At 38.8% G+C, this 27,032-nt stretch overlaps 1 protein-coding gene across 1 annotated transcript in view; it reads right to left on the reverse strand.

Moving 5' to 3' along the window:
• The window catches only part of LOC140493877 (uncharacterized), a 183,018-nt gene that overhangs the window by 19,099 nt on the left and 136,887 nt on the right, over positions 1–27,032 (reverse strand). Inside the window, exons 35-44 of the mRNA XM_072592871.1 lie at positions 17,547–17,769; positions 13,943–14,121; positions 12,477–12,549; positions 12,253–12,353; positions 12,118–12,149; positions 7,593–7,770; positions 4,884–4,988; positions 3,663–3,703; positions 3,441–3,563; positions 1,192–1,290 (exon numbers count right to left, since the gene is read on the reverse strand). Of these exons, the coding sequence (XP_072448972.1) occupies positions 1,192–1,290; positions 3,441–3,563; positions 3,663–3,703; positions 4,884–4,988; positions 7,593–7,770; positions 12,118–12,149; positions 12,253–12,353; positions 12,477–12,549; positions 13,943–14,121; positions 17,547–17,769 (1,154 nt within the window). The remainder of the gene's footprint in view (positions 1–1,191; positions 1,291–3,440; positions 3,564–3,662; positions 3,704–4,883; positions 4,989–7,592; positions 7,771–12,117; positions 12,150–12,252; positions 12,354–12,476; positions 12,550–13,942; positions 14,122–17,546; positions 17,770–27,032) is intronic.

The raw sequence follows: 27,032 nt of genomic DNA on the forward strand, positions 1-27,032 counted from the left end.
GTACAGTTCTGATCTCCCTGCTATAGAAAGGATGTTGTGAAACTTGAAAGTGTTCAGAAAAAAATTATAAGAATATTGCCAGGGTTCAAGAGTTTGAGGCATGGGGAGAGGCTGATTAGTCTAGGGCTATTTTCCCTGGAGTGTCAGAGGCTAAGGGCTGACCTTATAGTGGTTTATAAAATCATATGCAACCAACTTCAGCATCTTCCATCCATCATAAGGTCAGAAGTATGGATGTTCACTGATGACAGCACTATTTGTGAGTCTTTACATACTGAAACAGTCCATCTTCAATTCAACAAAACTTGAACAATATCCAGACTTGCACGATCAAATGGCAAGTTGAAATAGTGACTTTCTATGATCTAATTCAATACCTATTCATATATAAAGCAGTGAAAGGCTAACCATCTTTCCATTATTATGGGAAAAGCGCAATATTTGCTTTAAAATAAGGACAAATATTCTAATTTTATCATTTTTCAGATATTCAGGAAAACCGAAATAGAGAGAAAGGTAGATGGATCTCTTCATTCTAATTTGGTTTATTTTTAAGCAAATGAATTTTGGAAAGAAATAAAGCCTTGAGTGATACTGTAGAGACCTGCATAGAGCTGATGGAAGGTTAACAGTGGATTGATTAAGAGCAAGACGTAAGAAAAGGACCAGATGTTGAGAGAAAAGTAGGGTAAAGAAATGTATGTGAAGTAAAGCGATGAAGTAGTAGGGGGAAGCAATTTGATAAAAACCACTGAAGGACACATTTTCCTACTGACTTCCAACCCATGCTTTGGTGGATCTTTTTCCAACCTGAAAGAAAAGCAGAATAAGACATAAGCATAGGAAAAGTAACTAATGGGAAAGAAAAGTGATGGACTAAAAAAAAAGCATATAGTGACTAATGAGGCAGCAGAGAGAAAGCAGACCAAGGCTTTGAGATATAAGCTGTTCCTTCTAAGTTGTGCAGTCATGCAGCTGCTAGGAGATTCTGTGCACACCAATGTGTCGATACATTGGCTTCTGCTTGTGGGAAAGAGAAGTAATTACAGGGATGTTGATGAAGTTAGGTAAGAAAGTGACCATGTACTTCAATTTATCACATTCAGACCAACAATTAATAATTACTGATTCACTGACACAAAACATCAGAGAATCAAGTAATAGTATTTCAAGTAATTTAATTATACAAACCAGTAATAGTTGAACAGATTGATCTCCTCGGTGTATCACACATCTAGTTTGGACACATTCACCACAGCATCTTCCAATTATCTCTTTATATTCAGAACCCTGTTGCAAAATATAGTGGTTAATTCCTCAAAAAAGCTGTTTGTGCAGTTTTGCTGCATCTTAGAGATAAAATAATAACATTTTAATTTTTAAATGTTTAGTCTCAATACTTGATTGTACCTGGCCTTCCATTTTTATTTAAACACTGTTTCCTTTCATCGAGAAAAAAAATCAATCACAATCTGAACTGTTCCTTCAACAATTATTTTCCTGAATTGCTACTAGTGATTGTTTGTCAGAGGAAATTAGACAAATCACTTTTGGTGCTTGTGAGTTTGTTATGATTGCAGTCAAAATAGACTATGATTATTCAACTTTGATCATCTGATTTTAATAGCTAAAACTTTCATGATTTAAAGTGATTTTTGAAAAGGATATTACTGACCAAAAATGGCTGCTATGATCACCTAATCACAGATTGAGTAAAGCTTTGTGAAACCAGTGTGAGATATACAAAACCTGGCTGCACTGAAATTGTGTGAAACCAGACAACTGATGCAGTTTAAGAAATTTATCTTATGTCTCATTCACATGTGTTTGATAATTTCACATTTTGGGAGTTGAAAGGGTTGCCTGCCAGTTAGCCAGCTTGGCAAAGCAATGAACAGGCTCAGTGATATACAACTGGACCTATATCAACAGCTGCTTGGGACTACAAAGTTAAAAATCACACAATACCAGGTTATAGTCCAGCGGGTTTATTTGGAAGCATTAGCTTTGGAAACCTAGTGCTTCCAGATAAACCTGTTGGACTGTACCTGGTGTTGTGTGATTTTTAACTTTGTATACCCCAGTCCAACACTGGTGTCTCTAAATCATTGGACAACAAATTCAAACAAGAAAATGTGGATTTATAAGCAGCATCTGGAGACACTCCAGCCAGTCTCTCAACCTCACCAGCAGCTGGTGAGAAAAGCAACTTGGAGGAATACCAGAAGTTTTCTGAGAATTCAAGATCTACAAATCTGCCCACGACTGTGGATACAGCATAATAGCTAAACATTTGCAAATCAGGCCATTCTAACAACTCAAGAACTCTCTCAGCTTTAAACATGCTTGTTTGATGTCATGTTTATTATATGTTTTTCAGGTTAGTAGGTAATAAAATTCATGTTTTCACTCAAACAATATTCGAATCAGCTCCTTTATTTTGATCTGGTTAACTGTGTTTTAGCTGAAGTGTGATAGCTGCATGCTAAGGTCGAAATTTAAAACATTGTTGTAACCAACCAAGAGGTGTTTACAGTCATTGAGTCACAGAAATGTACAGCATGGAAACAGACCCTTTGCTCCAACTTGTCCATGACAAGATAGCCTAAATTAATCTAGTCCCGTTTTCCAGCACTTGGCCCTTGTTCTCTAAACCCTTCCTATTCATATACCCATCCTGATATCCTTTAAATGTTGTAATTGTACCAGCCTCCACTACTTCCTCTGGCAGTTCATTCCATACATGCAGCACCCTCTGCGTGAAAACATTGCCCCTTAGATCCCTTTTAAATCTTTCCCCTCTCACCTTAAACATATACCCTCTGGTTTTGGACTCCACTACCCTGGGGAAAAGACCCTGACTGTTGACCCTATCCATGCCCCTTATGATTTTACAAACTTCTATAAGGTCACCCCTCAGCCACAGATGTTCCAGGGAAAATAGTTCTAGCTTATTCAACCTCTCCCTATATCTCAAACCTTCCCAACCCGGCAACATTGTTTTAAATCTTTTCTGTACCCTTTCTTTTTTAAGAACATATTTCCTTTCGCAGGGAGGCCAGAATTTAATGCAGTGCTACAAAATATCCTATACAGCTGCAACATGACCTCCTGACTCCTATACTCATGTACTAACCAATAAAGGCAAGCACACCAAATGCCTTCTTCACTATCCTGTGATATCACTTTTAGTCAACTATGAAACTTTCCAAGATCTCTGTTCAGCAACGCACCCCAACACCTTACCATTAAGTGTATATGTCTTGCCTCAATTTGCCCTAACATGAAAGGAGCCAATCATCCCTCCTTATCTGTTTGTTATACAACCAATGCCTTTTGATGGTTTTGTTACTGTAATCATCAACATTAAATGTATATGATCCAGTGATCACTGCAAAATGATTCACAATTCTCAAACAATTCTCAAATATAATTCTTACTTGTCCACACTTATTGTTGCATTCAACATTTCGACATTTAATGATGTTTATCAGAGTTTGCACATCTGTCTCATTGGTACAAGTGCAGCTTTGACAAGGAGAGAGATGAATAATCGTGCCTGGCTGTATGGACAGACAAAAATGATTCAATTAATTTTTATAATTAATAAAAACAGATTAATGAATTAAAAGAAAAGTTTACTTTCCAAATAACCAACTTACATAGTATTCTGCCCCTTCATTAACACAGACACCCATTGGCTCTGTGAAAGGAATATTACAAGTACCATAAGATAGAAGTTAGACACGCAAGTTGCTTTAAAATAAAGCAATTGATTTATTTGATTCGATAGAACAGTTACTTGAGTAAGTCTATATCACTGAATCTGTGAATAGAAGCGACAAGACAACCAAGGTCCACACACTGAGCGATCTGGCCTGCTAGCGCTCGCTCAGCCTGTTGGCCACACACATTGCTGACAATGGCAGACCATCCGACTGGACTGGTCTCTATGGAGACAAAGGACTGACCATGACCTGCTGTCTCAAATTCAGAAACACAGATCCAAATCCCCTGTGCAAGTCCTGACCATGGCCAGTATGGAAGGCAACCATACTGCTTGCTGCATGTTTTGGCACAAACATTGCTGCCAAGTGTACAAGGTGCTACACTGACAGGGCACACCAATGTATGTCAAGATGTATGTTCCTTGTCTGAGGATTGTTGCACAGCACGACTGCCTGCCTGATTGTGTGAATGCACCAGTTGCAAAACATGGCAGATCAAGGGAGGAGTAGATGCTGTGGACATACTTCTAGCCACCAGGTGAATCAGTGCTGAGAGATCAAGGGAATAACCCTGGTAGGCAGCCTGACCCATTTGTGCAGCAGGTGCCTGTCCCCATGCGGTAACAAATGCAGTCATACACTGCTGGTTGATGGTGTACCCTAAAAGACATGTCTGGGCTTGCAGGGTACACTACCAATGTGTTGGAGAGATGTTAATGTGGTAGCAATGATACTCTGAAATTCAGGTATCACTGTCCATGGTGAAAGAGTTGCACAGCCAGTGCTCACTGAATTTGCCCGACTCTACCATGGGAAAGATGGAAGTCGTTCTGAGATAGTGGTGAGCTGAATCCACCAAACATGCTCTAATTTCCATATTGGCTTTTTCAACAGCTGCTTTGTTTAGTGAATCTGGTGAGATTGGATTTGGAAAATCAGTGAGGCCATTGCTATTAATTGACAACACACCACTGATCAGTGAAAATCTTGTCAGGATATTGCATGAGGGTGAGCTGAACAATGTGCAAGATTGTACTGTTGGGCAGTTTTATTGATAGATGTGATATTCTTCCTCTAACATACTTTTTTTATATATGATTTGCATGTCATGCTTTTGTAGTATTCAAAGCCATGCAGATTACTGTGTTAACTTACCACAAGTATAAACTGGACAACAATGCCCATCTGGAATCTCTGACACCATTTTAAATCCAAGACCACATTGCTTCTCATTTGGAGCACAGAGATGGCTGTTGCACCCTAAATAATTGATAAGTTACACATGAATGAAATAAAATTAATTGTAAATGACAGTTAAACTATTTAACCCTGACATATATTGTAGTGTGCATATATATTTCTTACACTCATCAGTCCATAAAAAAAAAAGAGAATTCTGAGATTTCTTTGGAAATTGAGGCAAGTTTATCTCAATGGTACCTTTGGCTCTTCTAAACATACTATACTTCATCGCATTGGAATACTTGTCGTCAATTTAATACAGAATTATGGGGTAGGGAAGAATCAGCATTTGGGATTCTCACGTCTGGGACCAATGCCTCCAAATAAATAGACTTGTAGAAGCTCCACTCCTTGCTCAGATGAGCAAGAATTCCCAATTGGCCTAAGAACCCAGCACACATAAGCTGTATTCTTTTCCTGAACTATTTTAAGGAGCCAGGCTGTTTTTTCTTCAGTATAATGGGGAAAAGCACTCTTCTTGCAATACTATATTCTTTCCATTTCCCATACTAGCTTCTCAGTGTCCTACCTTGGTGACAATAGCAATGAATGGTCATTTCTTTATGGATTGTTTTTCTGTAAGATTAGTTTCAATAATAACTGGATTGAGACAGTTAAAATGCATTTTATGTTAGTTCTTATAGATGGCAAAAGAAACAAAACTCTCATCCCTATTTCAACTGTCTTCAGTTCAGCTTGGTCCTGGGTGCATTTAAGATTACACTGCACCACTCATTGAAGCTATAATAAAATGTTATAACACAGGCAACTAATTTTGAAAACTTTGTATTTTAAAAATAATTAGCAAAATATGTAACTACATTCTATATTTATTAGTATGTACTCACTGAATGACTGGTAAAAACAGCATTACAGTTTAATATCTGTAAATGGTTAATTGATGAGTTGATTGGGGACAATTTTGACTGAACTAAACTTTTGTTACTAGGGTAATAAAGTCTTAAAATGTCTTTGTAGACTTAGTGCCTCATTGATATCAACAATCCAGTTACTAATATTTTCAAACAGCCTCGCTACATGGCCAGAGTGCATATTCCTTTCAACTAATAGGTCTCTTTATTATGCATATCAAGGACCTGTGACTGTAACTTGGCATCCAAGTTGTTGACAGATCTGTCAAACTGCAGTAGGACAACCATTCAAGGCCAGCATTTTAGCAGCAAAAACAAAACGAGGTTTACACTCAAAATGGCTCACAAAATGGCTCCTTATTAGCATGATAAGCAGATAGTCAACATGTTTTATCAGTTAGTCACTCAAAAATTAAGATACATTTCCTTGGATTGAGAGGTATGTTTTGAATGTATTGCTCCAATATGAAATAAGTATTGTCAACATGCTGTTTTGACATATTCTTCAGAGTATATGGTATTTGTTTATACAACTAACTGGTCAATTAAAGGATTAGCTTTTTGTTTCCAAGGACAACAGGTCTTTTCTAGTATCAAATGACAGATTTTTGAATGAGAGTTTCATGGTATTGTGACAAAATTTAATTTATAATGTTTGTATTTAAAATAATTCCTATTATTATTGCTCAGGTCCCCAGAATTATGCATAAGAATACTGAATAAGTGACAATGCATGGAAAATGCTTGGGGCTTGGAGGTGGCATTTTTAAATTCATTCATGGGATGAAGTTGTTCCTGACTAGGGAAGGCCTCATCTCATGAATAAATTTCAAGAAAGCACCCTTTATTGTCCAGAGGGCAGTTAAGAGTCAACCACATTGTTGTGGGTCTGGAGTCAAATGTAGGCCAGATCAAATAAGGATGACAATTTCCTTGTCTAAAAGGACTTTGCTGAACCAGATGGGGTTATTTTCTGACAATGGTCATCGTTTGACTGTTAATTCCAGACTTTTATTGAATTCACATTCCAACATCTGCTTTGGCAGGATTCAAATCCGGACCCCTGGATCATTACTTGGGTTTCCTGATGAAGGGCTTTTGCCCAAAACGTCGATTTCGCTGCTCGTTGGATGCTGCCTGAACTGCTGTGCTCTTCCAGCACCACTAATCCAGTTTCTAGATTAACAGTCCAGCAATAATACAACTAGGTCAATGAAGTGGGGTGTCTTTGGAATCTGAGAGGAAATGGGTGGCATGAGGAATCTGAGGCACAGAGATGGCATGGAATGTGAGGTGTGGGGGCCTTTAAAATTATGTTGGGAGTTGTTCTGCTGTCTCCAAGAATGGCCTGCCTTGCATACCTCACACTTTCCATCATGGCTTGCAAAGCATACCATGAATTCATATGCTGTGTGAAGAAAAATCATAAGCAAGTTACAAATGGGTCAGGCATGCTTTTGTAGCATAGCAATGCGTTTTTCCATCTGTACAGGGAAATCTGGATTTGAGTTATTTTCAATTGAATTGTTCTTTAATGTATGGTAATATAAGACCATAAGAAATAGGAACAGAAGTAGGCCCCTCAAGCTTACTCCACCATTTAATAGGCTCATAGATGATCCAAAATTCCTCATGTTTGCTTTCTTGCCTTTATCCCGTAACCCTTATTTCTTCTACTGCTCAAGAAATTATCTATTCAAGCCTTAAATATATCATTTCATTCTGTGTAACTAGGTAATAATCAACTTACTGCACACGGTTTTTGTACAACAATCATCATCTGGGACTGTTATATTAACAGTGATAAATCCTTCTCCTTCACAAGGCATTGGAGGGAAGATAGGACAATTGTGTGGTTGACAGATAACACGATGTGTGATTTTGTCACAAATGCAGTCCTGGCAATTGAACTTAAATCTTTCATTAAACTATTGAAAACAGAAGAGAACAGAGATTGATCATTAGATCAGATGCAGTGTGATGACTGTGCCCTTATTAGACAAAATGAATAACTTCATAATTTTCCAAATTGTGCTTATTTTAACGATTTCTTCATCCATTCATCTCTCCTTTTCTTATTCCTTTGCAAACTCTGTGTACTCCTCACAATGTAGTTTAAACTTTATCTCTTGCAAACTTCATTCAAGTAATTAATATAGATTTTAGATAGTTTGAGACTTATAGATCCCAAATCTATGTTTGCTGTTGGTTAGCTAATTCACTGTGTTAATATATCACACCTAACACAGTGGGGCCACCTTTTACATTACACTTCATTAATTGGCTTATGGAAATCCAACTATGCCATTCCCTTTATCACTCTGCTTTTTTTATCCTTAAAGAACTTGAAGAATGAATTTGTCAAATACAATTTCCCATTTGAACCAATTTCCTACTTATGTGGATCTCTTCCTCCTTGAAGACAGATTCATAACATTTGTTTAAAGTTTCTACTATTTCCTTGTTTCCATTAATTCCTTATTCTCATCCTCTATGGGACCATTGTTTACTCTTGCTATGCCCTTGCTTTTTATATACTTAGAAGGTGTTCCTGTCTGTTTTAGTCTCATATTCTAATTTCTTAATTTTTAGGCAACTTTGATTGATCTTGAAAATTTTCCTAAGCTTCACATTATTGTAAACCATTTCCTTAAATTTATTACATTCTTAACTTTTGTATACAGCTACAGATTATCTAGCCTTTCAGTACAGTCTTTCTTTCTCAGTAAATTAAAGCTGTAAAAATATGGAAATTTATTTTAAAATGTTTGACACTGCTAATTCCCCAAGTCAAGTTTCATTAATTTTGTAATTGCCTTTAATTTAAAATACTAATTTCAAATCTAAGTTTCTTACCCTCAAACTAAACAGGTAACTCCTACATGTTTTACTGAAAGATATTTTACAGTAACATAATTAATTGATCTTGATTCATTACAATTGAACAGATCTCCATGAATGTGTCCTCAGGTATCTTTTTCCTGGTATGATTTAGCCTGTCTAGATGAGGATTAAGGTTGTTGACAATTATTGCACTACCTTTCTTTCAAGCCCCATTATTTTGTGAAACATGGTCAGTGCTGGGTTGATTGGCTTGTTGGCTAGATGGCAAACATGTGGTTTAAAACAACACCAAGCTGAGGCAGACTTGGGAACTGCCTCCTCAATCTGACATTGAGACCGAAAGTCATTGGCAAATAACCACTGGGGATAAAATAAACTGTTAATGAAACAAGTCTGATGGAGTAGTAGCAGACATTTTGCTAATGACCAGTCTACCACTAGAGAAGACAAAAGTGAAACCTCTATGCTACAGTGAAGCTAGCATAAATAATCTACAAACTGCTCTCACCAATGACTTATTTTCCCTGTAGTTTTTTATCTCTACATAGAATCAGTCTAGCACAGAATAAGACCATTCTTCCAAAGTCTATGCTGGTTCTCTGGAAAGCAATTTGTCCCATTCCCCCAACATGATCTTCATTTAGATAAAGAGGCTTTAATGTTGTCTTTGACTTTCTTTTATCCTGAGCACGTCTGTTGGAGTTAAAAGTCATGTAGCACCAGGTTATAGTCTACCAGGTTTATTCGGAAGCACTGGCTTTTGGAGCGCTGCTCCTTCATCAGCTGGTCTTCATAAAATTCAACTGCTCATCTTACTAAAATCCATATAACTCACAGATTGATAAGTTTTTGCCCAGACGTTCTGTTTGGATAACTCACATTCTTCCACACTGTATTCCATCCATCAACTTTTTTTTGCCCACTAATGCAATTTCTCCAAATTTCTTACAACTAACATCTCCACCTGACTTTACATATCTGCAAATCTGGATACATTACATGTAAGCCTCACATCCAAAACATTGGGGAAAGTACTAATTCTTGTGGTATCTCATTAGTCATAGGCTGCCAACTTGGAAATAATCTGTTCTTATTCCTTGTTTTCTAGTAGCTAACCAGTTTGCCTCTTTCTTAGGAGAGGAACAGGAGAGTCGATGTTTCAGGCATTAGCCTTTCATCAGGAATGCTCGAAATGCCAACTGTCCCACTCCTCGGATGCTGCCTGACCTGTTGTGCTATTTCCAGCGCCACACCTTTCATGCCTCTTTCTTAGTTCTACCTCTGTTGTTGATCTTCGACTCAAGTTCCTTTTCAGCCCTCAGGATATACCTTTAAGACCAGCCTTGTGCAGGCAATTATGTAACGTTAGGAGTCATGCTACTACCTGAAGAGAACAACATCTATCCTCCATACGATGATGTTTCTCATCACTATTACATTCCTTTTTATTGCTCTAACTATTAACCGCAAGTCTCAGAAAAATATATGTGCCATTAGATGTGATTCTGCTATTGGAAACTGTTTATTAAGTAAGAGTTATACTGGAAACGATTTTAAGATCATCAGCTGGACTCACAGTGTAATGTATTTGCATATGTTAGAAGCTAGATATCCAAATACAAAAGACTCTGTTTTATGTAGGTGAAAAAAATTTGTACATTCATTAAAAAGTGACCGTTGTTATGATGGTGTAGAGGAGTACTGTACCTTTAAGAGAGTTGAAAAGCTAGCAGAACTATCTGACACAGTAAAGTGTTCTGAATAAGGCAACAATGTAAAATTTGATCAAACAGCTAAAATAGCTGGGTTGCCTGGGTACAAAAATAATTTAAATTGATTGGCCAAATTTGAATTGATGTCCCAAGATACCAAACGAAAATCAAGTTTGAATTTAGTATTTTAACAATATTAAACATTCTGATGTTTTGGAGTATAAATAAGTTACCCAAAGTGGCAAAGAGTGACAAAGAGAACTGCCAAAGGACCAACAGATGTAGGCTGCTAGTAAGAATTCTCAGAGAGATACCTGTCCGGAGAAGGAATTTGCACGGGGTAAAAAAAGCATTGACACTGACCTGGAGAGAAAATCTACAGAGGAAAATACAAAGAGAAGATTCAACAGCTGGCTGGTTTTGAAATTTGATTTTTTTGTAAATCTTAGTCGGGGATTTTATTGGACCGGTTTTGTAGAGGGGGAGGTAAAAGATAGGTTTAGAGAAAGGAGTTGTAAATAGTTGTCAGTTAATATTCTGTGTTAAACTTAAAGAATAAAGTTCTTACTTTTTTTGTACTTTAGTGACTTTGGGATAGTTCTTTGCCTCTCAAATTTTCACAGATTACAGCACGGGGTGTTGTTTTCTGTGTTGCTGGTTTAAATTAGCAAAGGGGTTTACTCTGTCGTAACACAGTCAGTCTCTGCTGCAATTCAAGTTAACATTCTGACCAATTAGAATCTACCTGCCTGGGCTGAGAATTAAAATTGATATTCTTGCTGCATCACAGGACAACGATCACCCAATAAATCAGCATCCACCACTCATGCTGTATAACATAGTATTCGTTTTCTTCAATTCTGTTATTTGCATCCTAGTTTTGACAAGGTCAAGACAAAAAGCTTCAAATTTTGTCTCCTTTTGGCAACGTTTAGTGGTTAGTTTGCTTGTCTTTTAATCCTTGCCCTCAAGAGCCTCATATCTGTTGGAGAAATGTTATTTTCTGGATTCACATACTTGTTTCATTCATAATGCGCACATCTTTCTCTGATCAAATCTGAAATACATGACCTTGCGCTAGCATCTGAAAATTTCTCCTTCCTAGTACGTTGCAGCATCTGAAACGCTGACATCAGTTCATCTATTCTTAACCAAAATTCCTTGAAGTACAGCCACCAGGTCCCCCATGCTTCAGCTACAATATGCCCTGCCATTTTTACTGAATGTCATTTAACTAATCGGGTTTTCAAGTTCTGGAATAACATTCAATTATCTCAATATAGTTTTATTCTAAGTGATTAATCTAAGGTTTTGAAGTTCTGAAATATCATTCAATTATCTCAATATAGTTTTAATCTAAGTAACAACCTTGTTTATTAATTATATATTTTCAGTCTTTGGTATTTTGTAGCCCACAGTCTAATTTAGTCATTTTATCTGTCAAACAGCATTTCCTAACTCTATCTCACCGAATTCCTACATTCACCAACTGAATTTTAAATTTCAGATATTTCAAAAAGCTTTAAACAAAAGACTGTAGGAGTTGAGATGTGTAGTAAGCCACTTCAACTAGTTGCGAAAATCCTGTAGCTCAGTGCATTTCAAACCATTACAGTGGTTCAATTGCCTGTTAATCTTATTCAAGTGATAAAATACATATTCATGAGCAAATTATGATTGAAATAGATTTTAGAGACTGTATAGTCAATATCTGCTTACCTCTTTAGGTAATCCATCAGGTCCAATGCAACCTTAAAAAGAAAGTCCTTAGAATTACAGAAGAGACACAAAAAATGAAAGACATCCAAAGAAGTACAGAAAACAGGAAAAATGAGAATGAGCAGAAATTCTTACCACATTTATTAACACAAAGATCAGTGTCAGGGCTGAAAAGAATGGTACCCTTTGGGCAGAAACATCCTTCTGATAAGTTAAGACCAGTCAAATCTGAATTGCTTAAAAAATATTATGTATTTATTAGTGGATTATATTAATCATAACTGGTGGGAACAGTAATTTAAAATATATTTAAAACTTTTAAAAATAACACAATATCATTTTCTATGCCTTTAACAAACCTTGAAGTGCATGTAAGTTCCTCTTCAAAGATTTCACATGCTTTGTAAACTTTGTTTAAAGGACAATTAAAAGCTGTATTGAAAAAAATAAGAAATAAAGATTCCTGTCAGTCTATCAGCAATTTTACAGATCAACAGTTTAATAAATACTCTGTACAATTAGAGTCATAAAATCATACAGCACAAAAATAGACCCTTCAGTCTCACCATCTGCCGACGGTTCAGTCTAACCGACCAGATATCCCAATCTAATCTAGTCCCACTTGTCAGCATTTGGCCCATATCCCTCAAAACCCTTATTATTTATGTACCAATGCTACGGTGGCTCAGTAGTTAGCACTGCTGCCTCACAGCACCAGGGTCCCAGGTTTGATTCCAGCCTTGTGTGACTGTGTGGAGTTTGCACATTCTCCCTGTGTCTGTGTGGGTTTCCTCCCACAGTCCAAAAATGTGCCGGTTAGCTGAACTGGCCATGCTAAATTGCCCATAGTGCTAGGTGCATTAGTCAGAGGGAAATGGGTCTGGGGGGTTACGCTTCGGAGGGTTGGTGTGGACTGGTTGCGCTGAAGGGCCTGTTTCTGCACTGGAGGGAATCTAATCTAATCTAAAATATCATAACTGTACCTTCCTCTAGCAGCTAGTTCCATGCAAACAACACCCTCTTTGAGAAAAGGTTATCTCCAGGTTGTGCTTAAATCTTACCCCTCTCAGCTTAAACCTAAGCCCTCTAGTTTTTAACTCTTCTCCCCTAGGAAAAAGACCTTGGTTGTTTATCCTGTCCACATTCCTCATGATTTTATAAACCTCTGTTAGGTCACCCGTCAGCCTCTGATACTTGATGGGAAAAACCTTCAGCCTATTCAACCTCTCCTTATAACTCAAACCTTTTGGTGTCGGCAACATTTTTGTAAAGCTTTTCTGCACACTCTCAAGTTTAACAACATCCTTCCTATAGAAGGGTGACCAGAATTGATAACAGTATTCTAAAAGTAGCCTCACCAATGTCCTGTACAGCCTCAACAACTAAACTGTGTTCTGACCAATGAGGTCAACTGTGCCAAACACTGTCACCATCTTGTTTACTCGTGACTCTGCTTTTAAGGAACTATGCACCTGCACCCCCTAACAGCAGGTGGGACTAGCTTAGTTTGGGATTATGCTAGGCATGGACTGTTTGGATCAAAGGGCCTGATTCTGTGCTACTTGACCCTATGACTTGAATTTTGAAAGTTCAAATACAATGCGATTATTGGATTCTGCTTCTCCATCTTAATACTTACATACTCAAAGCCCTAATAAATTTCATGTAATCTGCTTCAGAAGGGTTGAAAGGATATGTTGATGGGGTTGGATGAAGAAGGGTGTTGGGAGGCATGTATGGAATATGAACATCCACACAGACCTGTTGGACCAGCTGTTTTCTGCTGTGAATGCAATGTAATATTTTGTAACCACATAATACTTACAGCATGCCCCATCTGTGTAATTTCGCCAATCGATGCAGATACCGTGTGACATGCAGACAGATGCATAGGTTTGCAAGCTTGCACATATCATGGAGGTACTTGGCATTCGACATTCATCATGCACACACGCCTGGTAGTAATTGTCTGGTGAAACGCGATCATGACATTCTGTAAACAATCTGGAAAAGGTATAATTCATGAACCTTCCTGTGAGACTTTGAATGTTTTTACTCTTGTTACAATGCATGGTATAGTTGCAGAGTAAAGCTCACTTTACACTCAATCATTAGGTATCCCCTGATCAAGTTCAGAATGGGTTAGATCCAAAGTAGACTTCTTCCACACATGCTGAATCTTCTTCAACCTTTGGTATTTTTGTTGCATAAATTATGTTTTTCAGTTTTCATACATTCATGAGACTCATCTCCTCCTCACTAAATTTCTTTCACAATAAACTGCTGAGCATCTATCCCTCCTCCACTCCTGGATTCAGTGTCGCTGACATTGTAAATAACTCTTTCTGATGAGGCATTGTTCTTTTCCTTTTCAAAACCAACATTTTCACTTTCATTCTCAAATGACATATTCTTGCAATTTGTTTTTAATAAGTATTGTTGCCAGTATTCTTTACAAACTCCAAATTCCCTTTATTTTGCAAAGTATATGACCAGTTTCCTAATGTCATACATCCTGGCCCTCTCTCTCTAGCAGCTCCTTGTTCAATCCTGATGAAGGGCTTTTGCCCAAAATGTCGATTTTCCTGCTCCTCACTGCTGCCTGAGCTGCTGTGCTTTTCCAGCACCACACTCTTGACTGATCTCCAGCATCTATAGTCTTCACTTTCTCTTAGCTCCCTGCATTGTCCAAACATGTCACTGCCTTTCCACAGCCTTCTGGGATATAGAACTGGAAAGATTCACCACCCTGAGTGAAGAAATTCCTCCTCACCTTGGCTTTGCACGACCTACCCTTTATCCTGAGATTCTGCGCCCTGGTTTCAGGATCAGAAAACCCAGAGGAAAGATACTACCATCATTCACCCTGCCAAAGCACTAAAATGACAATTCCAAACTAGCATACATTCTCCTCGAGTGCATTTGTTCCATTGTCCATATCAGTAGGTAGCTCATGTTGGTTTTCACTCTTGTTGATTGATTCATAGTCATACTTTCTTTTTCTACCAAGCATGACAATGCAGCTGTTGACTAAGAATCTAAGCTTCTTCATTCACCTTACACATCCTAAGCATGGGGTCACTTTCCACATGTATATTAATGATACCTGGATGTATGTTACAACCAAAACTTTATACTATTAGACTGTTTGACTGATATTTAGTCTTCAATGAATTGCACTTGCTGCAGCTGAATATTTAAAATAAAACTGAAGCTATTCTCTTAAGTCCTCACCACAAATCACTTTCATCTTCCACTATCTGCTTAAAATCAACCAGTTTGATCAAGACTTTTTTTCGCCTGTCCAAGTACATCCTTCTTTGGTTTTGAATCCATTTTTGTCTCACAGATCTATTAAATGCCCTGATGAAGTACTGTGTTAACTAAATATATCCTAAACTGGATGTAGGTTTGCTCACTGAGCTCGAAGGTTCATTTCCAGACGTTTTATCACCCCACTAGGTAACATGTTCAGTGGGCCTCCGGGCAAAGCACTGTTGATAATTCCTGCTTTCTATTTATATGTTTGGGTTTCTTTGGGTTGGTGATGTCATTTCCTGTGGTGACATAATTTCCTGTGGTGATGTCATTTCCTGTTCTTTTTCTCATGTGGCAGTAGATGGGGTCTAACTCGAGGTATTTGTTGATAGAGTTCTGGTTGGAATGCCATGCTTCTAGGAATTCTTGTGCGTGTCTCTGTTTGGCCTGTTCTAGAATGGATGTGTTGTCCCAGTTGAAGTGGTGTCCTTCCTCATCTGTAAGTAAGGGCACTAATTAGAGGGGGTGATGTCGTTTTGTGGCTAGTTGATGTTTATGTATCCTGATGGCTAGTTTTTTGCCTGTTTGTCCAATGCAGTGTTGGTTACAGTCCTTGCCCAGTATTTTGTAAATAACATTAGTTTTGCTTGTTGTCTGTATAGGGTCTTTCAAGTTCATTAGCTGCTGTTCTAATGTGTTGGTGGGTTTGTGGGCTACCATGATGCCACCTTTGTCATCAATAAATGAAACAAATTAGTGGAAACCTTCAAGACCATCTATAATACCCTTACTGACACAAAATTCACTAAAGAGGTGCAAAACAACAACAAACTGCCATTTCTAGATGTCACAGTAGAGCGAACAGCCAATGGGGAACTTCAAACCAGTGTCTACTGGAAAACAACACATACAGACCAAATATTGAACTACAGAAGCAATCACCCCAACATCCACAAACAAAGCTATATTATTCCAACGAGCCACCATACACTGCAGCACAGAGGAACTATGCAGAGCAGAGGAAAATCACCAATACAGTGTATTAAAAAAGAACGGGGTACCCAATGAACAAAATCTGCAGATTTCTCAGCAACAATCCCAAACAAGCAGACAAAACATGTCCAGAAACCCTAGCCACTCTCCCCTACATCAAAGATATCTTGGAAATGATTGCCAGAGTACTCAGACCCCTTGGCATCATGGTAGCCCACAAACCCACTAAAACAGCAGTTCATGAAGTTGAAAGATCCTACACAGACAACAAGCAAAACTAATGTTATTTACAAAATACTGTGCAAGGACTGTAACAAACACTACATTGGACAAACAGGCAGAAAACTTGCCACCAGGATACATGAACATCAACTAGTCACAAAACGACATGACCCTCTCTCACTAGTATCCTTACAGATGAGGAAGGACACCACTTCGACTGGGACAACACATCCATTCTAGGTCAAGCCAAACAGAGACACGCATAGAATCCCTAGAAGCATGGCTTTCCAACCGGAACTCTACCAACAAACACATCAAGTTAGACCCCTCTACCACCCCCTGAGAAAACGAACAGGAAATGACATCATCACATGAAATGATGTCACCACTGAAAATGACATCACCAACCCAAAGAAATCCAAACATATAAATAGAACGCAGGAATTATCAACGGTGCTTCGCCTGAGGCCTACTGAAGATGTTACCTTGTAGGGTGACAAAACATCTGGAAATGAACCTTCCAGCTCAGAGAGCAAACCTACATCCAGAACCTCAACCTGAACTAAAAATCTTCTCAAAACTTGCTATGTCCTAAACTATGAAGTGATATTTAATCCTATTTATTAGCTAATGAGAGTTTCACATTATTGGTATTATTTAATGTTCAAGCCATCAAGTAAAGAGAAAATCTCACTAAATAATGGTTATATTGTCTGGATCTTTAAATGCTCTTGCTTGAGAACATTTCATTACAATCTAAACTTGCAATTATCATTTCACAAAAAAAAATCACAAATCTCTGGATTGCTAATATGAATTTGTAAATCTCATGAAAAATTCCAAAACATTTGCATAAGCTTGTTTTAGTATGTTATTTAGTACACTGACTAATCAAAAATTAAAAATTTCTCATCTTAAAAAAATCTCAGATAATGTAATACAGTACAACATCTTACTTGCTTGTAATGAGCTTGCAAAGAGAATTAGAGTTACAAGGCTTTTGCGTTGTTTGGGGACTGACTGTAACTTGAGGTCTTAGAGTAGGTCGTGAGGATGGTCCATTGCAGTTTGGCTTGTTGGAATCTTTGACTTGCCAGTATTCAGCCATTTCAGAGCAGGTGGTTGCAGGCTTTCCATTGGGCAATACACAGTCATCACTCCGAACATTATTACATGTTCCTGAGAAGATAGATTATTGAGTGTTTCAGTTTATCTTTATTTGTTTATCCTCCTTGGCGACATTTTATCTATTAAAAGAGATCTTATTATGCACTAGAGAATGATTCAAGAAAAACTTGTTCCATAAACTTGTTCCATTAAGATAAGTTCATAGTAATGTACATCTGCTGTAACAACGTATTTTAAATGTACTTGTTTATTAATTTGTGGTTCAGTTTTTTCTCAGCAGAATTAACTGGCAGTAGAAGAACACAATCATAGTTTTGCTAACAACTTTGCCTATAACCACCAATTTGTGGTGTTGAGGGTCAAATTGCTGTGGCAACATGTACTTCTGTCTACATTTTAATAGTCTGGAGCTATGGATGGTAAGAACTGACCATGAATCTGTCATTCTCGTTGCCTGCCACTTACATGTATTAAAACGATTTGCAGTTGATGCCAATTTGACCATTCTATGAACATACTTGCTTTAGCTATCACATTCTGGAGTGGGACTCAAACCTGGAGCTTCTGGCTCAGAGGCTGGAACTATTCCAGAGAATCTGAACTAGTAAGGCGGGGGTTGCAATCTAAGGAGATAGGGAAGAAAGAGAGCAGTCTGAGACTGATACAGTTGGGAAAAGGTATAAGTCAAACAGTCAGGGCAGGCAAGAACAAAGCAAAGAATGAGGTAGGGTAATAAACTGCATTTATTTCAATGCAAGAGGCATAACGGGTAAGGTAGATGGACTGAGGGTATGGTTGGTAACATGGGACTGGGATTTCATAGCTTTGGAGTATTGCATACAGTTCTGGTCACCACATTATAGGAAAGATGAAGCTTTGGAAAGGGTTCAGAGTAGAGTAACTAGGACATTGCCTGGTATGGAGAGAAAGTTTGAGGGACTTGAAGCTGTTTTTGTTAGAGAGAAGAAGGTTGAGAGGTACCGTAATTGAGACATATAAGATAATCAGACGACTAGATCAGATGGACAGTGAGAGCCATTTTCCTAGGATGGTGATGGCTAGCACGAGGGGGCATAGTTTCAAATTGAGGGGTGAAAGATACAGGACTGATGTAGAGAGACTCGCAACTTTATGGGCATTTAAATGGTTATTAGGTAGGCATATGGACGAGAATGGAATAGTGTAGGTTAGTTGGGATTCAGATTGGTTACACGGGGTGGCACAACATCAAGGACTGAAGGGCCTGTACTGTGCTGTAATGTTCTATTTTCTATGTTCTATAGCAATTACAGAGACCTGGCTCAGGGATGGACAGGACTGGCAGCTTAATGTTGCAGGGTATAGAAGCTATAAGAAGAATAGTAAGGAGAGCAAGAGAGGAGGGGGAGTGGTATTTTGATAAATGATAACATTACTGCTGTACTTAGGGAGGATTTTCCTGGGAATATGTCCAGGGAAGTTATTTAGGTGGAACTGTGAAGTAAGGAAGGGATGATCACCTTTTTGAGATTGGACTATAGACCTTCCAGTAGACAGTGGGAAATTGAGAAACGAATTTGTAAGGAGATCTCAGTTATCTGTGACTATAATAGAGTGGTTATGGTAGGAGGTTTTAATTTTTCAAACTAAGACTGGGACTGCCACAGTGTTAAGAGCTTGGTTGGAGAGGAATTTGTGAAGTGAGTGTAACAAAATTTTCTGATACAGTATGTGGATGTACATAGAAGAGAAAATGCAAAACATGACCTACTCTTGGGAAATAAGGCAGGGGAGGTGTCATGAGAGGAGCAATTTGGCCCCATTGACCATAATCTTATTAGTTTTTAAATAGCAATGGAAAAGGATAGGCTGGAGCTAAAAGTTGAATTTCTAAATTGGAGGAAGGCCAATTTTGATGGTATTAGGCAAGAACTTTCAAAACTTCATTTGGGGTGGATGTTCATGTAATCTTAAAAGATTAAATTGTACTATCTCTCTGGACATTAATGTAATGTTAAAGGGTTAAACTGTACTGTCTTTCTCCAAGAAGCTGAACATTCTGGAAGTGGCAGGATGGGGTGGCGGTGTGACATTCTGTCTCACAGACAGCATGCAGTAATTTAGACGACTATCCATTGTAATCCACACTTCATTTGAGCATCCATTTACTACTGTCCTACTACTATTATCAAATTAAATTCTCATTCTGTCAATTCCATTCAGAAATGCTTTCATAGCCATCCTCCAGCCAATTAAATTCATTTGCATGATCATCCCCTGATATTGAAGTATATCGCACCCACATTGTCTTGGGGAGTCACAGAGTCAGGAAATCGTTTGCATAACGATTCCCCAGGATTAGGGCATTTGCATTTCATCCTCAGTCTCCGAGGATGACCTCATCCTACTATTGTACCTGGGTAATGTGGGTATGGGAGGAGTGGCTGGAGTACATGTGAGCATTACCAACTGACCTGTACAAAGGGGTTGTGTTTCCTTTATTTGGGGTCTCTTTTGACTTGACTTCTGTGAAGAGGGCTAAAGAGGTCACCTAACTTGTACAGGCTTTAATAAACTTTAACTCTTTGTAGAAGTTGGTGTGTGCGAATTGCATCTCGTGTGTGAAACCTCAGGAAAAAAACCTAACATTCATAGGAAAACAAACAGCTGGAAAATGGGAAGCCTTCAACAATGAGAATGAGAATTCAGAGACAGTTTGTTCCTTTTAGGGTGAAAAGCAAGGTTGGTAGGTGTAGGGAATGTTGGATGACTAGTGAACTTGAGGTTTTGTTCAAGAGTAAGAAGGAAGCACATAGACAGCAGAGATCAATTAGGGTAGCACGGTGGCTCAGTGGTTAGCACTGCTACCTCACAGTGCTAGGGACCTGGGTTTGATTCCCGTCTCGGGTGACTATCTGTGTGGAGTTTGCACATTCTCCCCAGTGTCTGTGTGGGTTTCCTCCGGGTGCACCAGTTTCCTCCCACAATCCAAAGATGTGCAGGTTAGGTGCTAAATATAAATTGCCCATAATGTTAGGTGCATTAGCCAGGGTTAAATATAGGGTAGGGGAATGGGTCTGGGTGGGTTACTCTTCTGGAGGGTTGGTGTGGACTTGTTGGGCCGAAGGGCCTGTTTCAATACTGTAGGGAATCTGAACTAATCCCAGAACAGTATAAAGGCAGTAGAAGTATACTTAAGAGGGAAACCAGGAAGGCAAAAAAGTGTCAGGAAATAACTTTGGCAAATACTATTAAGGAGAATTCAAAGGGATTCTGCAAATACATTGAGGACAAAAGGGTAACTGTGGACAATAGAGCCTCTGAAATATCAGCAAGTTCACCCATATGTGGAACTGCAGGAGATGGAGGAGATACCAAACAAGTATTTTGCATCAGTGTTTACTGTGGGGAAGGACAATGGAATATAAAGAATATGGGGAAATATGGAGTGATAACTAGATAAATGTCCATATTCCAGAGGAGGAGGTGCTGGATGTCTTAAAATACATAAAGGTGAATATATCCTCAGGACCTGATCAGTTGTACCCTAGAACTCTACGGGAGGTGAGGGTAGAGATTGCTCGGCCCCTTGCTGAGATATTTGGATCATTGATAGTCACAGGTGAGGTCCCAGAAGACTGAAGATTGGCTAACGTGATGTCACTATTTAAGAAAGATGATAAGGAAAAGCCAGGGGACTATAGACTGGTAAGCCTGGCATCAGTGGTAGGCAAGTTGTTGGGGGGAATCTGAGGGACGGGATTGATTAAGGATGGTTGATATGGCTTTGTGCATGGGAAATTGTGTCTCACTAACTTGATTGAGTCTTTGAAGAAGTAACTAAGAGGATTGATGATGGCAGAATGGTAAATGTGATATATGTGAACTTCAGTAAGGTATTTGACAAGCTTCCTCATGTTAGACAGGGTAGACAGTTTCGAAAGGTTAGATCAGATGGAATAGAGGAAGAACTGGCTATTTGGATACAGAGCTGGCTTGAAAGTAGAAGACAGAAGGTGTTGGTGGAGGGTTGCTTTACAGACTGGAGGCCCGTATGTCACATAGGTTGGTGTTGGGTCCACTGTTTTTTGTCATTTATATAAATGATTTAGATGTGAACATAGGAGATATGGTTAGTAGGTTTGCAGATGACACTCAAGTTGATGATGTAGTGGACAGCCACGAAAGTTACCTCACAGCAGAACAGAATTGTGATCAGATGGGCCAGATTGAGGATTGGTTGATGGAGTTTAATTTAGATAAATATGATGTACTGCATTTTAGAAAGGCAAATCAGAGCAGGATTTATACACTTACTGGTAAAGTCCTGGGGAATATTGCTGAATGAAGAGACCTTGGAATGCAAGTCATAGTTCCTTGAAAATAGAGTCACAATGAAGAAGGTATTTGGTGTACTTGTCTTTATTGATGAGTGCATTGTGTACAGGATTGGGATGTCATATTGTGACTGTACAGGACATTGTGTGCAATCTAGTCTCCCTCTTTATAAGAAGGATATTGTGAAACTTGAAAGGGTTCAGAAAAGATTAATGAGGATGTTGGAGGGTTTGAGCTACAGGGAGAGGCTAAATAGGCTGCAGCTGTTCTCGCTGGAGCATTGGACGCTGAGGGGTGACCTTATAGAGGTTTATAAAATCATGAGGGGCATGGATAGGGTAAATAGGCAAAGTCCTTTCCCTGGGGTGGGGGAGTCCAGAGCTATAGGGCATAGGTTTAGGGTGAAAGGGGCAAGATACAAAAGGGCCCTAAGGGGCAACTTTTTCACACAGAGCGTAGTACTTGTATGGAATGACCTGCCAGAGAAAATGGTGGAGCCTGGTACAATTACAACATTTAAAAGGCATCTGGATGGGTATATGAATCGGAAGGGTTTAGAGGGATATGGGCCAAATGCTGACAAATGGGAGTAGATTCGTTGGCATGGACAAGTTGGAGCGAAGGGTCTGTTTCTGTGCTGTACATCTCTATGACTCAATGACCACCACCTCTCACAATTACTTGCTAATACAGAACTTGAATACTGCTAAAGAAAGAAATTTGTCGAAGATTTTGTCTTTCACTAATCAGGCCAAAATCAAAAATGCCACATTCAAATGATGACAGCTTATACTTAAGGATAAAAGTTAACATGTAGAAAGTGAGGATTGCAGATGCTGGAAATCAGAGTCAAGACTGTCGTGCTGGAAAAGCACAGCAGGTTAGGCAACATCCAAGGAGCAGGGGAATCGATGTTTCAAGCAACTCCTCATGAAGGGCTTATGCCCAAAACGTTGATTCTCCTGCTCTTTGGATGCTGCCTGACCTGATTGATTGACAAGTCAATTTAACAAGCATGCTATGGAGAAAACATAAGGAAACAGTAAGTGCCCAAGATCTGAGAGTATCGATGAAAAGTACAAGGCTTTAATGTATTCCTTTTGTTTGCAGAGAGCAGGTCATCAAGAGGAAACGTATGCTGCTTCTAGAAAGCATAAGTGAGTCAGGTTACAAACTCGACTGGTTATCTAAAACTGGCTGTTACTGTAGCTATCAACTTGCTGAATAACCTCTATGGTGCTAACAGCTACACCAAAAAACTAGTTTAAGATAAATTCATAGTATTTTTGCTTGCTAGAAGGAACATTCATATAGCCAAGGAACCTTTCTCTGCACATGGAATCTGGTCAAAACTTGTACCTTTTTAAATTATTTAGAGGCATTGGGAGCTTTTAGTTTTCCATTGTTTTCTCCATGGCAGTATCTTGGTTAATCCGAGTCAACTAGCCAACCAGACTACTTTTACTCCTATAAATTTGTGATCCCTTGAAATTTTTCAATCTAATATTTGTCCTGATAAGAACAAGATGAAAAGTTGGGCAATCTCTCTCTCTCTCTTCAGTAATATTTAAGCTGTTTTTCTTGACATTTACAGCTGAACATTATAGTATATGGACATTATTATTTTTCCCTCCAGCCTAGTAAAACCAAAACCAGGTGAAATCAACTACAGTGATGAAATGATATTTTTGAGACTGAAATCAAAGTGGTGAATTGAAATTTTACTCTGCAATATTTAAAATGTATCAATTATCTTTTAGCAATGTTACTAATTGATTAAAAATAAATAGCTCAATAAATGAATTTGGCAACCAAGAATTTAAAAAAAACTGCAAAGTAATGTCCAACATCGTAGCCCCTCCCCTACTGGATCCGAGAATTCTCTATCTCCCACTGAAATCTCCTTTCCCTACTGGACATGACTGAGACATTAAAGAGTTCATTTGCTCTGCTGACTTGCAAGAAATTGAATACCTGGGGCGGGGGGACTGGATGCAGTTAATCAGGAATTGGCAGAGTTAAGGCTCTATGCACAACAGACCAGATATCTATTGGCCCAAAAAGGGGGATGTATACAATAGTGGAGGACAAATGCATCATCCAGGTTATGGATGAATCAAGACAACATCACCTGTGCCATTCAGTCTACTTGGAACCAACTGAATATTTTTGACAAGGCCTTAAGAATGGAGAGGCTGGCTAGTATGGCTACTGGGAGGATCCCAGGAATCCTATCTACTGCATGGGCTAGTGACTTTTGTTGTTATTGTACATTGTGTGTCAATAACTTGCTTGAGCACTGGCTGTAAGATTCTTAGATATAAATTGGTAATGCCTTTCTCATCACTCATCTAGGTGGTTAACATGGAATGATAAAAGGAGGGAATGAGATATTAACAATTTAATTTGCCCCACTGACCTGCAAGAAATTGAATGCCCCAGGGATAAGGTGGTGTGCCTTCTAGGTGGAATGTGGGAGGTTTATATGGCCATTTCCTTGCCATTCAGTGATGATTTACATTTTCATCCAGAAATCCGTAAGAATTTGGAATGTAATTACTTTTCTATAGTTACATAAAACAATTTGCAACAGAATTGACCATTCAGGGAAGATTTATGTTCTCATGCAGAAATCAATAAGAACATTGTCGTTGGAATGTAACTACTCCTGTATATCTGTAGTTACAAAAAACAATTTGCAACAAATTTGACCATTAAGTGATGATTTGCATTACATTGTTTCTGGAGGTGGGGTGGTCACTGCATTGTATTTTGAGAAGCGTGTGACTATGAGGGGATGGCTGAGGGTTGTCTTGTGGACAGTACTAACTGTGATGTCGAGAGTTTTGTATAAGGCCAAACTGTTTCCTTGTTCAGAGAGAGCTTTTTGCCATGACCCCGTAAGCTCTGCGAGGCATGTGTTAAAGGTACCTCCAGAAAGCCTGTACTGTACTTTGTTTAATAGATTTGATTGTTTGTTCACAGAAGTTGGTGTGTTGCAGTTGCATCAAGTGTGTAAGAACCTCAAGAGTAAAAGAACCTAACAATGACAAGACCCTTTCTTCCACTGCCAGACCTGAAACCTCTTCTCCCCAATGTATCCGACAACCTCCTGTCTCCTACCACTGGAACTGACAGCCCTTTTCCCTTCTAGAGCCAACAACCCACTATATCCCATCGCTAAACCTGCTGTCCCCTTCGCTGCTGCCAGACCTGACACTCTTCTCCCCATGTTAACTCTGTTTCTGTCTTCATAGATGCTTCCAGACTTCTAGTTTCTCCAGAATTTCCTCTGATCCTTGGTATTTCATAGGATTCTACCATTCGTTATGTATTGCTTTGCATCTTTTATCCAGACTGAATTCCTTTTGAAATTGATTATCTACCTGACCAGCCCATTTATATCCTCCTGTAATTTAAGGCTATCCTCTTCACTATTTACCACCTCACCTACATTCATATCCTCAATGACCAACCATTCAAGCCCAAATCATTTGTATATATGACTAATATCGAGGGTTCCGACACTGATTCTTGTGGAACCCATTGGGCATATGCTGTTCTGCAGAACATTTAAATCTGGCACCTAGGACTGTGAAAAATGGGGTTTAATTTACCTTCCCTGATTAGCCTGCACTGTGAGGGAACTTGTACACCCAACATTTCTCAAGGTGCCTTGATCAAAATTTCCGCCTAGAAATGCAGACCTTAATTCTAATACAAAAGATATAAATGGCGTAGCAATCTAACTAGAATTGCCACTCTGAAAAGTCTGGGTGATTGTATCTTTCTGTGATCAAATTCAAGAACATGCAAACCCCTACATTCTGTGGTCTCTCTTTGTTTAGATAATATTCTGCTTTCCTGTTCATAGAATCACATAGTACAGCGGAGGATCTCAGCCTATTGAGTCCTTAAAGTAGCGGGACAGTAAATAATGTGTTAAGAAGACATATAGGATGCTTAAACTCTATGCATTGGCTAATAAAGTTAAGAGGAGGAAAGTGACACTGGAACTGTATAAGCATTGGCTAGAACAAAGCAAGAGTATTGTGTACGTTTTGGAATCCATATTGTAAGAGGGATGTGATTGCACTGGAGAGGGTGCGGAGGAGATTTAGACAATAGACAATAGACAATAGACAATAGATGCAGGAGTAGGCCATTCTGCCCTTCGAGCCTGCACCGCCATTCAATATGATCATGGCTGATCATTCCTAATTAGTATCCTGTTCCAGCCTTATCTCCATACCCCTTGACTCCACTATCTTTAAGAGCTCTATCCAATTCTTTCTTAAAAGAATCCAGAGACTGGGCCTCCACTGCCCTCTGGGGCAGAGCATTCCACACAGCCACCACTCTCTGTGTGAAGTAGTTTCTCCTCATCTCTGTCCTTTACCAGGATGTTGCCTGGGCTGGAGATTTTTAGCTATGAAGAAAGGATGGATAGATTAGGGGTGTTTTCCTTAGAGTAGAGGAGACTGAAAAGGGAGCATGATTGAGATATATAAGATTATGATGGGCATAGACAGAGTAGTTGGTGAAGGGATCAATTAGGGGCATAGCTTTAAGGTAGAGAGGCCACAAGATTGCTGGCAGATAAGGTAAAGGAGAATCCAAAGAGATTCTACAAGTACATGAAGGACAAAAAGTAGCTAGGGAGAGAATAGGCCATTTTAAAGATCAACAAAGTCATCTGTGTATGGACAGACAAGAGACGGGTGAGATTCTAAATTAATATTTCTTGTTGATATTTACCATTGTGGATGCTACAGAACTTGGTGAAATAAATAGTACTTTTTTGAAGAGAGTCCATTACAGAAAGGGAGGTGCTAGAAGTCTTAAAACACATTAAGGTAGATAAATCCTCAGGACCTGATGTACCCAGAATTTTGTGGGAGGCTAGGGAGGAATTTGTGGGGCCCCTGGTGGAGATATTTGTCTCAACAGCCACTGGTGTCGTGTCCAAAGTTTGAAGGATAGCTAATGTTGTGCCA

The sequence above is a fragment of the Chiloscyllium punctatum genome, chromosome 22 (genome assembly GCF_047496795.1).
Source record: "Chiloscyllium punctatum isolate Juve2018m chromosome 22, sChiPun1.3, whole genome shotgun sequence".
Taxonomy (NCBI): domain Eukaryota; kingdom Metazoa; phylum Chordata; class Chondrichthyes; order Orectolobiformes; family Hemiscylliidae; genus Chiloscyllium; species Chiloscyllium punctatum.